This window comes from Neofelis nebulosa, chromosome 2, assembly GCF_028018385.1.
Source record: "Neofelis nebulosa isolate mNeoNeb1 chromosome 2, mNeoNeb1.pri, whole genome shotgun sequence".
In the NCBI taxonomy this organism is placed as follows: domain Eukaryota; kingdom Metazoa; phylum Chordata; class Mammalia; order Carnivora; family Felidae; genus Neofelis; species Neofelis nebulosa.
In genome coordinates this window covers 67,877,020-67,895,551 of record NC_080783.1, presented here as the reverse complement: position 1 = coordinate 67,895,551, position 18,532 = coordinate 67,877,020, and the positions used below count along the sequence as shown (strand labels likewise).

Sequence of the window (18,532 nt, the reverse complement as noted above, 5' to 3'; positions counted from 1 at the left end):
AATCTAAACAACACTATATTTCCAGTCCATGGCTTCTTTTCCAGTCTGGGATATAACAGAGTAGCTTTAGACATCTGGCCAATTTGTAATACTTTGTGTGCAAGGTTTTGAAGAAGCACATAACAACACTTGCTCCATTTTCAAGTTAAGAAACAAGATGACTTTAATGAGTTGTCTGCACGAGGAAGAGACTTGTCCAAATTAAATCAAACTTTAGTGATGAGTGAGAAAAGTTTGAGCCTAATTTTATGTTGGCACAAACTAGATCATATGCTGCTAATAGGAAGTCTAAAACTTAGGACATCTGCTCTCCAGACACAAATACGAAACTTTTTTTTCATTATACAGAAGACTCCATATTGAGAAAGGGCCTTTGAAACCATATACTCACCAAACGACATAACACCAACAGCCTGAATGGCGTTGGGCTTTGCAAATACCCAGGCATCTTCTGTTTTTGGTCTAGAAGATAAATCAGGTATTTAATGAATGATCAAACAAACACAAGCCTAAGCATATCAGAGAACACAAAATGCTGTCACAATGAAAACTGAGTCAGAAATTAATAAGGGGCTCCTATTAATCTTCCTTAATTGTGAATAATTTCTCAGGAACATGAATGTAATGGTAACCTTGGTCCTCTAAAATGCATGTCAAATGCTTGAAAAGACTGTTTGTACATACATAAAATATCCACTGACTACTTAATTTTGTGACTTTAGTCATCAGCTTAACAAGATACATTGGTTATGCACTCATCATTTAAGATACTCACTGAGGGAAATACAAAAATTCATAATGCAATGTTCTTCCTCAGTTAATGAATACTTCCCTTCATTCCCCTTTAACTCATTCTCCAGGCTCATCCTACCCAAGGGAAATCCATAGTTGGCACTACACTTTACTCAAGAAGGTGGACATGAACTAATATTAATTGAGGATGTACTCAACTGTATTCTGGGAACTATCCTATGATATCTCAATCTTCATAATAACACTCAAGAGTTACTGTCACCATTTAATACATTAGGAAAGTTAACCTCTCGGTGGTGGTGTAACTTGTCAAGCTTCCACAGATAGTAAATGAAGAAGTTGAGATTTGCTGCCCATCCCTTTCATACTGAACTGTTAGTGGCCTCAAATTCTTACCTGTGGAAGTACTTCTCAAAGACGTTTTGGAATATATGAACTTTAAATTACCCTATTCTTTAGCGCAATTAAAATATTTGTCAGTCTGTCTATTGGTAGAGATTTGTCTCCTGGTTAACATATCCCCGAATAATGGTGAAGAGCCTAGGTTCCAAGGTCAGATAGCTGGTATTAGTCTTCTAGCCCCTTCTACCTATTAGTTGGGTGACCTTAGGCAAGTTATTAACCTTTCTGCATTTCAGCTTTGATATCTATAAAATGTGGGTAATAATAGTAGTAACTACTCCATTGAATGATTGTGTGAATTAAATGAGATAAAATATGTAAGTCTTCTGGAAGAGAGCCTTACATATAATAAGTGTTCAATAAGTGGTCACTAATATTATCAGCTTATTATTATTGTAATTCATTGTCATTTAATAAAATGTAGGGAAATGTTAAAAGATGTCCGGCTTCCCTGACAAAGGAAAGGCTTGAGTGCAACCCAAAAAAATACACTAGGACAGAAGAGGGGAAAAGAGGAAGGAGGGTCGTAGAAAGCATAAAGGCAGTAGCTGTACACCCACCTAATTCATAAATTTGTTATTCATTCTCTGCGTAAAATAGGCACACACAAAAAAGTCTCATTTGCTTTGTCAAAGTTAGTGGGATTTATGCATTATATCGATTTCCCCCCCATATTTGAAATGAGCAGTTACACAAAAGAACTAGCTAGCCTACAAGGGAGGCCTCGGGCTGTTACATGGCTTGCCGTGATTCCCAGTTTTTTGAGTGGGAACTGCTGCCACCTGCTGCCTCCACTGTTCTTACTGCAGTGAACATCGACTGGGAACAGAGTACCTGTCAAATTCCAACGTTAACATGGAAAAATACATAGTTTGTCCATGGTCTTTAAGAAATGATGTAGAAAAGCAGCACTAAAAATTACAGAAACTTGGGGGTGCCTGGGTGGCTCAGTTGGTTAAGCGTCCGACTTCAGTTCAGGTCATGATCTCGCGGCTCGTGAGTTGGAGTCGGGCTCTGTGCCGACAGCTCGGAGCCTGGAGCCTGCTTTGGATTCTGGGTCTCCCTCTCTCTCTCTGCCCCTTCCCCACTCATGCTCTGTCTCTCTATCTCTCTCAAAAATACATAAACATTAAAAATTTTTAAAACCAACAAAAATTACAGAAACTTGGAAGATTTTAAACTTTTTAATAGGTTTTAAAATATCTACTTTCTCTTGCTGTATTTGCACATGGATAATACAACTCATTTTTCCCTTCAGTACAGATTATGGTACTGTTCTACTTTTCATTTCTTTTATTGGTAATAAAAAGGTAGGAGTTTGATTTTCATTCTTCTTCCTCCACTTAAGTTTTTAAAATCTTTCCTGGTCCATATGTTTCATTGAATATATTCTTAGATAAGATGGAGTGTGAAACAGTACAAAGAGATAATTTTGATTTTTTTGTATTCAGCTTAGTGATGTTGATTTCATAAGATGAAAAATACCAAAAAAAGATGTTACTGATAGAATGCATGTGGGTCCAAATCTAGGTAAAGAGAAAGAAAGAGGCATTAAATATAGCTTTCCAATCTTTTATAAAGGAGCCTGAAATTAGTTCCAGAATCAACCAGCTATAGACACATGTACGTGCAAGTGAGAGGCAGGGAGAGAGAGAGAAAGTTTCTCAGTATATTTTGAGATTTCTGAAAACTTGATACCCATCGTGATTGAGAAAATGAAGTTATAAACTGTTCTGATTTTAGACTAGAGATGCTAAAATACAAAATGAAATATTATCAAATGTAACAAGCAATGTATAAGAAAAAATCCTGAGTAGGCAGAGTTTTTCAAATAAATGCAAGGATTGTTCAATAACAAAAATCTATTAATGTTAATTCATCTCATCAACAAATTAATGGAAGAAGAAAGCTTATGAGCATTTCAGAATCTGTAGAAAAGCCTACAATCCAGTATTTCATTTGAAAAATACGCTAAGCAAACTATTAATAAAATAGAACCTCCTTAACCTGATAGGAATACCTACCAAAATCTATAGCAAATGACACACTTAAAAGTGAAAATTTAGAAATACTATAATTAAAGGTGAAAACCAAGTAAAGATCTTTACTATCACTGCCTCTGGACTATATTCGTAGAATTTCTAGCTAATGCAATAAAACAAGAAGTCATAAGATATGTAATCATTGGAAATGGATAAATTATTTGTACCCAACAGAATTGTGTACACAGAAAACTCAGGGGAATTTACTGACAACCTGTTGAAATTAATGAGTATTCAGCAAGGTCACTGGATATAGGCTTGATACACAAAAATCAATAGGGTTGATGTACATAAATAAGTAAAATATTTTTTAAAAGGCAGTGTCAATAAAAACACTACATATTTTAGAAGATATGCATAACCTTAATGGCATGACATAATTTTAAGGAAAGATACAAATCAATGGAGAGATGTACTGTATCCATATATATGAATAAGAGGACTCAATATCATGTAGATGTCAGTTCTCCCCCAAATTAATATTTAAATTTAAAGAATAAAATATGACATTCAAGGAGGAAATAATTTTTTAAAAAACCCATAAAAGCAATGTAAAGATTGGTAAACATGAGAATGTTTGTATAATAAAATAATCCATATACAAAGTTAAAATATAAAGATAAGCTAAACACTTGGAAACAAGATTTGTTGTGTATATAAGACATTCCAATAAGCAATGAACAACAGTCAATTGACAGAAAAGAAAATGAGAATAATTATGCTACAAGTTGCTCAGTTTCCTTAATAATCAAAGAAACTCAAATAAAATCCATACAAACAGGCATTTCACACTTAATTCAACCATAGAAATGTTGATAAATTGCTGGGAAAGGACAACTTGCAATTATTATGGAGAGAACTGTAAATTGTAAAACACTTTGGAGAAGAGCTTGATAATATCTAGTAAAGCTGAAGGCAGTCAAAACTTGTGAGCAAACAATTACATTTCTACATATATGACCTAGGCTAGGAAAGTGCACACATGCACACACACAAAAATATGGATAAGGATGTTCACTACTACGTTGTTTATATTACCCAAACTTTGGAAACTCTCTCAATTTCAAGCAATAAAATTGATAAATAAATCCATAAGTAAAATATGACATAAACAAAATTGTGTGCTATAAGAACAATGAAAAAGAGTCACTCAGTACTAACTGTATCAAAATGGAAATATATGAAAAATAATACTGAAGGAAAAATCATGAATTATAGAAGAGAATGTGCAATATTTTTACCATATTGGTTATTTAAAAAAAAATTTTTTTTAACATTTATTTATTTTTGAGACAGAGAGAGGGAGACACAGAATCTGAAACAGGCTCCAGGCTCTGAGCTGTCAGCACAGAGCCTGACGTGGGGCTCGAACTCACGGACCGCGAGGTCATGACCTGAGCTGAAGTCGGACGCTTAACCGACAGAGCCACCCAGGCGCCCCTACCATAGAAGTTATTTATATATATTTTTACAAACATACTAATCAATACTAGATATTATTGTCAATACATAAATGCATAGTAAAGTATAAAAGCATAAACAGGAATGATTTAAACCAACTTAATAATAGCTATCTCTAGAGAAAGAGAAATGAATTGACTTTTAAATATGATAGTCTATTGCTGGCAAATATTGGCAATAAATATAGAAAATTATTTCAAAAGAATCTAGCCCAATTTCCTGCTTCCCAAACTTTGTATGATTATACAATATTTACTGCATAAAACCTTTTTGGATCTGAACCTAATTTTTAACCATAAATTTCCACAAATATTTTACAACTGAAACTACATTCTTCCTGTTTTCCAGTCACTCATTCAATTCATTCAATTTTCAACAAGTATTTATTGGCCACTACCTAGCTAGCAATTACTGTTTTAAATTGCTGGGGATCGTGCAGAAAAAAAAAAAAAGATGAAAGAAGTCATCTTGGTCTATATTCTATATCATAATTTAGAACAGCACTATATAATAGTGCTTTCCATGATGACAGAAATGTTCTATATCTGTGCTGTCCAATATGGTTACTACTAACCACATGTGGCTATTGAGACTTTGAAATTATGGCTAGTATGATAGAGGAATTAGTTTTCAATTTATTTAATTTTATGTAATTTAAATGAATAGCTACATGTGGCTATTTGCTACTATATTGGACAATACAGATGTAGAAGGAGTCATATTGATAACTTTTGTTCAGAGACGTAATTATTTTCTAATGTCTAAAAGAATTAAAGAAATTACCCAAAGAGGTTTAATTTTTTTTCCTATAGTGTAGCTTACATTGTAAATTTCAGCTATTATTTACCACTTGAATTTTCTGAAAGGCAAGTAGAAGAATGGAAGAATTGAATATAACAATAAACAGAAAGAGTACTTTTTTAACGTATAAAGAATCATGGATATCAGAGAGTCTTCAAAATAAAGCAAAAAGCAAAAGCAAAAAAAAAGAAAAACCCAACAAACAAATTAAAATTGTTATCATGAATACAGACAAGGCAGAAAAGATATAGTACATTGTAGTCATGCTGAAATACTATGAGATATGAATCAATGAAGTGAAATTTAATTTGTTATTACAAAATGATTACAGGATTCCTTTTTTTATTAAAATTTTTTTTAATCTTTATTTATTTCTGAGAGAGAGAATGAGAGAGAGAGAGAGAGACAGAGCATGAGCAGGGGAGGGGCAGAGAGAGAGGGAGACACAGAATCCGAAACAGGCTCCAGGCTCTGAGCTGTTAGCACAGAGCCCAACACGGGGCTTGAACTCGTGAACTGGTAGATCATGACCTGAGCCAAAGTTGGATGCCCAGCCAACTGAGCCACCCAGCCGCCCCTCCTTTTTCTTTCTTGAATTTTAAAGTATAATTCACAATAAATTACCTGTCAACTGAGAATGGCTTTCAAATGATCATTCAAATTCAAACATATTAATTAACATACAACTCTTCTAGAATATTTATTTTGTACAAAAGGAGGCAAGTCTTCTTCTGAAGAAATCCCCAAATAAGAACTACTCTCCAGTTGTCTTTGGTTTAGATTCTTCTATTGCTACTGTTGAAGTTTATTTCCCTGAGGAACTGAAACCAACTGCATTCACTGGTGTGTGTCTAGAGTTTGCAATGGAAGCCAACAGTTCTGAAATTAGTCTACTGAGGTCGATAGCGTCTCTTCAGTAAGTGTTAATTGTTACCTGCTGATGAATGGACTAGCTTTTTACCTCTATTTGGCTCCTACCTGCTTCTTTTATTTACTGTGATTATTTTCTGGCTACAGACCAAACTGTGGTTAATACTAATAAAGGACAACTAAAACAACAATGAACTTAATTTCCTCTATGAAGGACAACCTTACTCACAGCTGAGAAAAACCATATGGAATACAGAAAGCTGTAATGGAAAAAAATACAGGCTTTGAGGTCAGACAAACTTGGATTTAAATTTTAGCATTATGATATACTAGCAGAGTGCCTTGGGGCAGATTACAATGACACTGGTCACAATTTTCTCTGCACATTATTAATAATTCTCCACATTATTAATAATAATTCTCCACATTATTAATAATTCTATTTACATATCTGGCACAGGGTTAAATAAGAAAATAAATGAGTGTGTTATAGAGTGGACAATCAGTATTGGATAAGACCTCCTTCCCACTGTTTCTCCCTTTCCTTGTGTTATCATTAAAGTAACAATGCATGTCTTTGGCTGTAAGAACCTGCAAATACATGAAATGCCATCTTCATCATAGTATTCATAATTCCTTCAGAGAATAAAGGGACCTTGAGGAGGTTGAGCTATTTTATTTAAAATAAGTGAATGATTAATCTTGAGAATAGACACATACGCTACCAAATAGGCAGCCATTTGGTTGATAATGATGAAAAAGATGAAAAGGCTCATTTATGCTTTGGATATTCACGGTAAATATTCAGTATTCTATCCCATATACTGATTTTCTGCACAACTGCATCTGTCAAACTGGTGCACCTTCCAGCTGCCTAAGGCCATTTTAGACAATCTCAGGGTACGTGGAGCTGCTCACCTTACTCCAGGGTTTATATCTTAGCGCAGCCATCAGTCTCCCCAGCTGAGCTGGGGCTCTGTGTTGATATGATAAATTTTGCTACCGTGGTGTGGAGACTACCACCAATGGAAGATAATTAAACGTTTGAATAAAAGAGGGCATTCATTAAACCTGAAGATATGTGACATCTCAGATGAGTAGAGAGGCAAACTGCCTGATTATTTAATCACTGGATAATAGACTAATCGCTTAAAAGAAGGAAAAAACAGTTAAAAATTAACCTTTTGTATTTTAAAGCTTCTATCTACACATACATGCACGCATGAACACATTCACAAATTAAGGATTATTCTTATAATTTTTTTGTTATTTCAATTTCAAATTATAGAAAGGGTTTATTCTGTCCATATTACTAAAAGTTCTTCCTTTTGTATTTTACCACAAAGATTATAAAAGAATATAGTTATATTTTATCATTGGCATTGAGAAAATAGAGGTACAGTGACATTTAAGTTTATTTCTTGAACACTTACCACTACCTTCTTAGAGACAGTCAGAGGCTACCTACCTGAACAGGAAACTTAAGAGTTTCACTTTGTGGAATTACGTGGGGGGACCTGCATTTTGTTTTAATAAGGTGAAATGGCCTTACACATATTATAAACTCGAGGCGTGTGTGTGTGTGTGTGTGTGTAATAGTTTTTGGAAGCAATAGGAAATAGATCTCTCACAATTTTTACCATATTGAATACACAGTAACTTTTGCTGAATGCATAAATGACAGGCAGAAATAATCAATTCCCAACTTTGGGTGCTAGAGAAATACCCAGTAAAACAAGATAAAATCCTAGTTTAGTCATTGGTTTTCACAGCTATCTCTTCCCAAAGCTATAAGTTAATTGCCAATACGTATGATAGTTGTTCTTTATTTCCTAATCTCTTGATCAGGAACAGCATAATAGCAGCTGTAAACTAAGAGATAGGGAAGGGGATTAGATAATCCAGTAACTGGATACGTTTCGAGATGGGACTCTCTAACCATCCCCTACCTGTACACCTGTATGGTAAGGTCTACTCCCTTCATGGCATAGTTGCAAGCCCCACAAAAAAGGAAATATACCTTCTTTCTCTCCTCAGACCTTATGAAAATGATATTAAAGGAATTTAAAATGGGAATAAATCCATGGGGGAGGGGATAATGGAAAAGAGACATCAGTGGAGAAGACATTTTGAGAACAAGAAAGCAGATGCTTACGTGGTTAGCTGCTGAGAATGGAAGAAGTAACAACCACAGAGAGAGAGCTAATGATGAAAAAGAGCTGATTCTTTTTGCAAAACTTGTGTGTGTGTAAGACTCAGAGACAACAGAAAGCTATGTGGGATCCCCTGGAAAATGGAGAAAATAAAGAAAAATGAAAGATATGAGATCCTGGATAGAAGGCATCTAACAGAAAAAAGAGGATGACAGTGGGGCTGCAAACAGAAATCAATCCATTCAGAAAGGAGCAACGGGGTGGAAGGCTAGAAGGCTCTGAGTGGGAGGTCTCCAGGAAAAAATAAATAAATAAATCGGTAGATTATCTAACATGTTTGAGCATTTGAAGAAAGAGTAACAAAATGATCAAAATCAAAAGCTAAACTAGGAAAAAATATTTGCAAAAGACACATCTCATGAAATACTGTTATCCAAAACACACAAAGAACACTTAAAACTCAAGAATACAAACAATCCAATTAAAAATGGGCCATAGAGCTTAACAGACACCTCACCAAAGAATACATACAGATGGTAAATAAGTATATGAAAAGATGCATCACATCATATATCATCAAGGAAATGCAAATTAAAACGATAATGAGACACCACAACACATTCACCAGAATGGCCAAAATCCAGAACACTGACAACCCCAAATGCTGGTGAGGATGTGGAGCAACAGGGCCTCGTTCATTGCTGGAGGGAATGCAAAATCACGCAGCCACTTTGGAAGACAGTTTGATGGCTTCTTACAAAACTAACATACTCGAAATATTCAACCCAACAATTGAGTTATGTGTTATTTACCCAAAGGATTTGAAAACTTCTGTTCATACAAAACCTGCACACGATATTTGTACCAGCTTTGTTCATAACTGCCACAACTTGAAAGCAACCAAGATGTCCTTCAGTAGGTGAGCAGATAAATTGTGGAACATCCAAACAATAGATTACTCAGTGCTAAAAAGAAATGAGCCACCAACCCATGAAAAGGCATGGAAAAATCCAAAATGCATATTGCTAAGTGAAAGAAGCCAATCTGAAAAGGCTATATACATATTGTATGATTCTATATTTCATTATGGAAAAGGCAAAACTATGGAGACAAAAAAGATCAGTGGTTGTTTGGTGTTGGAAGGTTAGGGGAAGGGGTGAATAGGTGGAGCACAGAGGATTTTGGGGGCAGTGAAAATACTCTGCATGACAATACGATGTGTACATGAGACTATACATTTGTGCAAATCCACAGAATGTACAACACCAAAAGTGAACTCTGACAGAAACTACAGGCCTTGATGATTATGATGTACTAATCTGGTTCCATCAATTGTAACCAATGTACTACTCTGATGGGGGGTGTGGACAAAGAGAGGCCACACATGTGTGTGGTTAGTGGGTATATAGAAAATCTCTGTACCTTCTTCTTTGCTGTGAACCTAAAACTGCCTCAAAAAACTCAAAGCCTTACCAAAAGAAAAAAAAAAAAAAGCTAACTTGGACGTCCAGCTAAATCTGGTTAGAAACACAATCAAAAGCAAGTATTAATTCTGGGGGGAAAAAGTATACAAGAATAGAAATATAACTAATTTTGAACATGGTGTTATATCTCCATGTATTAGGATACGGTCAAAAGGAAAGATAATTTGAGAGAGATAAATCTTCATCTACTATATAGGCAAAGAGTGAGAATCCAGAAATAACAGTTACAAGCACATTATGCAGAGGTAAAGATGTAAATGTCAAAAGACAGAGATGAAAAGAAAAGGATTTGGTAAAAAGGTTTCTCTATTTCATTAAAAGCCATTTGTAATATTTGATTTTGTAAAAATATATGAATGTATTCTTTTGAGAAAAAATAAAACCAAATAACAGCAGTACTGGGAAGAAGCAGGATCCTATAAAATGTCTTACAAAGTTTCAAATGGATCATGGCAACATAATGGAGGCTTACCATCAGGTTCAGAGGATTCAAGACATAATGCTTCAAGTGTTTTAATATATTTTTTTATTAACACAAATAGAGACTGGCTTATGGCAATTTGCAACCTTGGTACAGCAAATTACTTTCAAAACAATGACAGCTTCTCTTATTCCGAAAAAAAGAAAAAAATCCAGTCAGATGCTTAATTATATTCTTTTTAGAAACGTTTTGTATGTGTGGAGGGGGATGGGAGTGGGGAGGTTCAGGGACATAAATTCACTTTGCAACATCATTTCCGCTTGGATTCTTGGATTCAGACATTTCATCCTATTTTGAAAGGCAAGCTCCACCTTATCTTCACAACAGCTAAGCATTTATAAGGCAAAGCAGCAGAAAGCCGGTCCTATCCAATGTATCTCTAGTCTTCACAGACTTAATGAAAACAAGCTTCAAGGGGATTGCTTCTGATCCTGAGCACATCACACCTCTGATCGAGAGGATCAAACATGATACCTCTCTGTGGTACCTGCCCAAACTCTTTTCGGCTACACATAGGCATACAATCATACAATCTCGGCAGAGCCTGCTTTTCTGTTAAGAGATCCTTACATATTAGCCTTGTCAGCCAGACACATCTGAGAGTTAAGTGCTCTGGCAGGCACACAAACAAAGGCTCCACATTTCCTGTCACACCACAAGCTATTAATGATATAGGCAGGTCTGCCCATTTCCCCAGCTTGGGCATCAGCTGACAGCTCTCTGCCACCTCCTTGCTCCCAGCTCACATTTCTTCTGATTCTCTTCTGTAAACAATTGTGGTCTATGTGAACACACAAAGCTGTTCAGGAAAGTTCTTGGGAATCACTCTAAACATCAAAGCTGATCCTTTTTTAAAAAAACAAATTTTACACCAAGCTGATCTTGAACTAAAATTTACATAAAACATTATGCTGATTTTTTTTGCCAAAATATAATTTTTATTTTTTTATATGAATTATATGAAAGTTTGCACAACGTGGTACCATTAATATCACAAATACTTCTTGTTTTCCATTTAGGACGCCAATCACTTTTGATTCTTATTCTATTACCTACTTATTTCTTCTTTCCCACTATTGGCTCCAATTCCTTTGTGAACTCTTCACAAGTTGGTGTTAACTGTTTTTGTGAGTTGGGACTGAAAGGGCAGAGAGTGGGTGGGAGGGGACAGACTGAACTTTTGGGTAAAATGAAAACTTGTTAGTATTATGAGTGTTGTCTGGGTTCTCTACTTTGTTTTTCATGAAATGTTTTTAAATTAAAATATAACGTGGGTTCATATTAAAATAAAGGTAATTTCAGATGTGAGCTCCAGATAATTGTTTCCAGTGGGTTCCACTTGGGTTACGCCATTCTTCACCTTACACATTGTTCCTGTACAATCTTTGCCATACCAGACTCTCCCTAAACTCAACCTGCATTTCCAAAACACTGAATGACTTCTACTCCTTCATTTTCTTCCCCATTCCAAGAGCTACTCAAAATCAAGATATTAAAATATTAAACGTTTCCTATGATTTTCCCAGACCTGCTTCCTCTCTAACAACTTAAAAGAAGCAAGCGTCCTTCCTCTGTGTTTCCATAACACCATGCTCATAATTCTATGAAATAGTCTATTGAGGTTATCTTTTATGTATTTGTCTTCCCTACCTCACTCCCCAATGAGTTATGTGAGACCTGCAGAAAGGAACTGTGCTATATTGATCTTCACAGACGTATATCCTAAAAAACTGACCTGGTAAGCGAATGCTTACTGACTGAACTGACTCTCCCATTTCCTCTTTTTGGTGGTGAGTTCTAGACCATCTAACAGTCCGGTTGTCCAAGCTGGACACTCCGACATCAATCTCTTCTTCTTCCTCTTCTTCACTTCTACCAGCCTTTTTGTCTTTTGCCTGGATGCTTGCTATAGATAGACTCCTTCCGAGTCTTTGTACCTCTATCTATACTCACCTCTGCTGTAAGATTAGTCTATTGATAGGGAGACTTGCTGCAGTTGCTCTCCTGCTGAAGAACCTCCAATGCCCCATCAGCTAAACAACAAATTCAAATTTCTTAACACTACACATGAAGCTTTCCTTCCATGTTGGTCTCTGCCAGCCTGTCTATGGTCATTTATTTGCATAGCCTAGTCAAACTCTCAGCTCAGAATCACCAAAGTCTAGTTACTTCCTAAACACAGAGGGCTACGTAGGTGGTAGAGATGGGAGAATGGGAGTCAGTGGATTAGGAAAGCACCATCTTCAGTAATTTTTCAAATGAGGTAACATGAGGTTACCTTAAGGATCTCTTAAGGTAACATGGAGACATGGCTGTTGTTAAAACTGTGATAAAATATATATTTGAGGAATGATTTAAAGCAAGATAGAGTTTTTGGGAAAATTCTCAAGGGCAGCACTTTATTTTCCTTTGATAGTTCCCAAACCAATGGCAGTATCCCTCTTAACCTTGAACTGTTTCTGCCATTCTACACATCACATGTTAAAGACATCACATGTCTGGGCCTCACACACTTCGGCCAATAGTAGCTTCCAACCTCTCCCCATTTTCCTTTTTGACCCAACTAACATTAGTACATTTTTTTTCAAGCAGGAGATCATATATTCTTTTATCTTGAAATATTATTACCTGCCTGCCCAGGTTGGGCTAAGGGCCCTGTCTCTATTTCTAAGTTCTTTCCCATAATTCTACTCATCATTACATTGAAATTATCTTTCAAATGTCTGTTGTTGCCATCCATAAACTATAGGTATTTAAGGTCAGGGACTGTCCTTTCTTCATCTTTATAGCCTGAACACCTAGAAGAGAGACTGACATTAACTAGACTTTTCATAAATGCTTGTCGACTGGAAGAACAGACTACTCTATTTTTGCCCTTTGTTTGTGAATCACACCACATGCCAGTCTGGCTTCTCACTGGAAATAACAGACAGGTGAAAAACTCACTACGGCAGCCATTTAAAAAAATAATTGATGATGAGTAGAATACATTCTTTTTTTTTTTTATTTTATTTATTTATTTATTTATTTTTTTTTGGGGGGACAGAGAGAGACAGAGCATGAACGGGGGAGGGACAGAGAGAGAGGGAGACACAGAATCGGAAACAGGCTCCAGGCTCCGAGCCATCAGCCCAGAGCCTGACGCGGGGCTTGAACTCACAGACCGCGAGATCGTGACCTGGTTGAAGTCAGACGCTTAACCGACTGCGCCACGCAGGCGCCCCTAGAATACATTCTTTTTTTTTTTTTAATTTTTTTTTTCAACGTTTTTTATTTATTTTTGGGACAGAGAGAGACAGAGCATGAACGGGGGAGGGGCAGAGAGAGAGAGGGAGACACAGAATCGGAAACAGGCTCCAGGCTCCGAGCCATCAGCCCAGAGCCTGACGCGGGGCTCGAACTCACGGACCGCGAGATCGTGACCTGGCTGAAGTCGGACGCTTAACCGACTGCGCCACCCAGGCGCCCCTAGAATACATTCTTAACACCGAGTAGCCTAAGCGGTTTCTCCAGCTCTGCTAGCACAGTGACTGGATGAATCTTTCCTGAGAATACATTGTCTTGCAGCTGTTTTTTCCTATTTTCATGTAGACTCAAGTCAAACGATGGATCTACTTGTTGCTTCATGTGAGCAATCTGTCTGGCAAAATGTACCAGTTCTAACACTGCTGCAGAACTTGGAATCAAATGGTATTTTAGTAAATCAGTTAGCTAATTTTGCTGGCATGGAAGTAGGCTTAGTAAATTTTTCTTTGACAGGGAATGTTTTTGCATGAAATTTTTATTGTCTCATGATAATTTTTACTGTCTCATTACTTCAAAATTATAGTTAATCTCCAAATTGAAGCAATTAAAAGCAGAAGGCACAAAGTTTCATTCATTTATTCCACTGATCATTCAACAGTCTTTTGCTGCAATTCTAATTCTGTGTTAGGTTCTGTGCTGAGTCATGGGTATATGATGTGAAAAGAGCTAATGCAATCCTGTTCTCATGGAGCTTGCAATTGTGGGAAAGGGATAAAATACACAAGAAAACATAAAATATGAATAAAGATAATTTAACATATAGTGTGATTATTTCATTCCTATGCACGGATCCCTTCTTACTTTCCATGGTGAAACTTCTAAATATAACCAACTAAAATATTCATGTTCTGAACATACCTTTGTCTACCACACTTTCAGATAATAATCTCATCTCTGAAAAAATATGGGCATGCACATTCAAATGCCCTTCTCTGGTCTTCAGAATGTATCCATATTTTACTCTCCATACTTGATCTTATTGTTTCAAGAGGAAGAAGCATCCCAGTTCCTCGTCAGGGATTACTCTATATTTTAAATTCCAAATTTTCAAGATCTCCTGGGCGACTTGGTTCCATTTTTCGGCTTGACCTGTAACATGCTCAATATCTCCCATTGTAAAAACAAAAATGTATCTGTTAGAGTTCTTACTGTCTCAAGCTACTGTTTTGTCATGTTACTTTCATTCATTGATGCTCTTAAAAAATAAAAAGGTGGGTATGTATTTGCCCAATTCACTTCCCTACCATTCACTTGCATCTTACTTTTCTCTAACCTGATGTCCACTAATATCATTTGACTGATGTTCCTAATGGTTACCAGTAACCTCCTGTCACCTGAGGTGGACATCCGTAGCTTGTATCATACAGTGGCTACTCCCTCTTCTCCTGGCATCATTGCCTTGACTTCTTTTGGGACCTCTTTTTCCTCTACTCTCAATCCATGTGCTTTAGTGGGAGTGACCCTATCCTTAGCATTAAGGGTAGGCATGTAACAAACACGAGCAAGTCAACACAGGCTATGATGATAGAGTTTGGGATCATCACCAGTCCCCATTAGAGGCAATCAGAACTAACAGTGGAAGTAAGGTTGGAGGTAACCTAAAAGAGAAACCTCATTCTCTTTTCACGGACTGGGACTTGAATGGATGTAGGCTGGTTCTGCTACTGCCATCTTGTCACAATGAGGAGACAGCCTTTCAGAAACTGGAGCCAAAACAGGAAGCAAAGCCAAGAAGCGGGAAAAGAGAAACTGTGTCTGATTTCATTGATTAAACTGCTAAATACAATCAAATCTAATAACGGGAATACCTTTGAACTTTGTAGTTATGTGAGACAATAAATTCTCTTTTGCTTCAAGCAGTTAGGATTCTGTGGTTGCTGTCATTTGCAACAAAAAAGGATAATAATTTAGTCATAAAAAATCGATGGCTCGTATTTGACAGAATCATTGCCTTTTTAAAAAATGCACTATTCCTCTGTCTTTACCCATTTTTTCTAATCCTTCCTTTAATCCCCTCCAGGTCCTCTTTATGTATAGCATCAAATTGTAGAATTTTAGGATCAGAATGGATAAGGGGCAAAGAAACTAATACATATTAAGATCCTTGAGGAAGGCACATTTCATATGCATAAAAGCCTGTTGAAAGTATGGACACACTCTTTGGAATTATGTTTGGAACACCACACTAATGATTAAACTGCTATAAAAGAGATGTTATATGAAGAGAAAATAGTTGTAAATTTGGACTGCATGCTATCATTTCCATTCTGAATGTAAACAATGGAATATTAATGAGGCACAGAATGAAGGTTTTCATAGTGATAATGCCTCCAATGGTAGTTTGAAAAAAAAAAAAGGAAGAACTGTCATTGCATTTTGATACTAGCACACTTTCTAGAAAGCAATTAAATTGCCTTGCCACCTCAGTTTTTAGAAAGCAAAAGGTTGGAAAATGCAATAAAAATGAACATTATTTCCAAAGAGAACTGAAAGTCATTGGACTATAAGATATTTGAAATCATATCAAAAAGCAAAATTTATAGCCTTATGAGTTATGAAAAAGGAAATTGAATTGTGTGTTTTATTTTTAAAACACAACGACTAAAAAGGTGTTTCCATAGTAACAAGGTCAATACCAGTAGCCATTACAGACCTTCCTCTTTGCTGATAGTGGGTTTAAAGATCTTTTCCAAATACCATTTTAAAAGCCCTATGAAAAAGTACAGCTTTTCTGATCATTCCTCTGAACCAAAAATGAGGAAAAACACACATGGAGTATTGAGTTTCTCATGTTTTATGGATTATAAGCATTTATGGTTGTCATATTTTCAGAAAGAAGACTGCCTGACTAGCTATTATGCCAGCCCTCAAACATGGGATTTGATTAGCCTGATTGTAAATCTGGACAAACAGAAGTTGTTTGCAGTAGTATTCAAACAGAAATAAAAGGCAGCACAATATTAGAAAAAAATACTTTTTTAACATCTAAATATTGAAAGAGTTAAGTAAATAATCCCTGTTATTAGAAAAATTGCAAAGGCTCAGATGAAGCATGATATCACCACTAGAGGAAGGTTAGAAAGATACAGACCACATTTTGTTTACAACAGAAATAAATAGCTCTTTGGCCATAAAATCAATTCATTTAGTGCCACCAGGAAATGGCCTCTCCTTCCTCTTTCCTTTGTATCAAGATACACTTGCCCATATGACAGTCATTTGTGCTGCCTTATCTTCCCCAATAACTGCGAGCCCCTTGAGAGTAGAGATATTTTCTCTTTGTATTCACAATAGTATCTCACATACGTTTTGCATTTAAAAACTAAAAAATAAGTAGAGAATGAATTGTGAAAAATAATGGCACAGCAGTGCCTAAAATAACACAAAATCTGTGGTGTATTTTTAGAAATGATACGTCAGTAAAAACGTATACTCGTGATTTAAATCTCTTTAAACCAAGAGGCTCTAGATCCTTGTTCACAGACTCAAAACTGTTAAATAATGAATTGTTTCCTAAACCAATTCCCTCAGAGTCTCTGCAGCTGGGGTCCTGGCATCAGTATTTTTGACAGCTACTCGGGTAAACCTAAAGCGATGCTAGAGTTGAAAATCATTGCTTTAAACTGTCCACTGGGGCTCAATTAAAGATTAATTTATTTACCTCCAACTTTTAGCTACTTGGTTTTTTTTCCTCAATATTGCCTCATAGTACTGTATTTGCCAAATCTATAAGACTTTTTTTTTTTTTTTTTTTTGAGGGAGAGAGAGACAGCACACACACAAGCGAGCAGGGGAGAGGGGCAGAGAGAGAGAATCTTAAGCAGACTCAAAGTTCAGTGTGGAGTCTAACACAGGGCTCAATCCCTGTGATCCTTGGGATCATGACCTGAGCCAAAATCAAGAGCCCAACACTCAAGGGGCGCCTGGGTGGCGCAGTCGGTTAAGCGTCCGACTTCAGCCAGGTCACGATCTCGCAGTCCGTGAGTTCGAGCCCCGCGTCAGGCTCTGGGCTGATGGCTCCGAGCCTGGAGCCTGTTTCCGATTCTGTGTCTCCCTCTCTCTCTGCCCCTCCCCCGTTCATGCTCTGTCTCTCTCTGTCCCAAAAATAAAAAAAAAAAAAAAAAAAAAAACAAAACGTTGAAAAAAAAAAAAAAAAAAAGAGCCCAACACTCAACTGACTAAGCCATCCAGGCAACCCTATAAGGCCTTTTATTATAACCTAATAATTTATTCTCTAGAGTCACTTTTTATAATAAAAGCTCCAATTAAAAAAGTTCTGTCTTACACAATTAAAAATGTTAACCAACAATTATCTATTGTATTCTGTTCAATATACTTATTAGTTTTTTGTTGCTGTAAATTCAGCTTCTGAAAAGCAGAGATGAATACAGTTCAATATAGTAGATACTAATCAAGGTCAGTAGAATTTAATATATGATGTTGTGCTTTTATGCTTACCTTTCCTGGGCCTGGAATGTCTTTCACACTTTTATCTACCTGAAAAAATTCAGACTCATCTTTCAAAACACCCAGATCATATCTTTCTTCCTCCAGGAAGCCCTTCCTGATTCAAACTATTAAGCCCTCTCTTCTTTGGCACTGCTACTGCATTTATGCCTGTAGTTTGCACTTCTCCTACTGTACTGCCATTTCTTTTTCTTTTCTTCTTTTGTTTTTAAAATAAGTCCATTTGCACTACTTGATTGTGAACAACTTACACCAGGTGCTGACTTATGCCTCTCTGCTCTTTTACTCTCAGGGTGTGGCAAAATAGCTAGA

At 36.3% G+C, this 18,532-nt stretch overlaps 1 protein-coding gene across 2 annotated transcripts in view; it reads right to left on the bottom strand.

Moving 5' to 3' along the window:
* Window positions 1-18,532, bottom strand: part of SLC38A11 (solute carrier family 38 member 11) — a 58,139-nt gene that overhangs the window by 17,734 nt on the left and 21,873 nt on the right. For both annotated transcript variants that reach the window (XM_058715105.1, XM_058715106.1), the window contains exon 8: window positions 392-462. In XM_058715105.1, coding sequence (XP_058571088.1) covers window positions 392-462 — 71 coding nt within the window. The remainder of the gene's footprint in view (window positions 1-391; window positions 463-18,532) is intronic.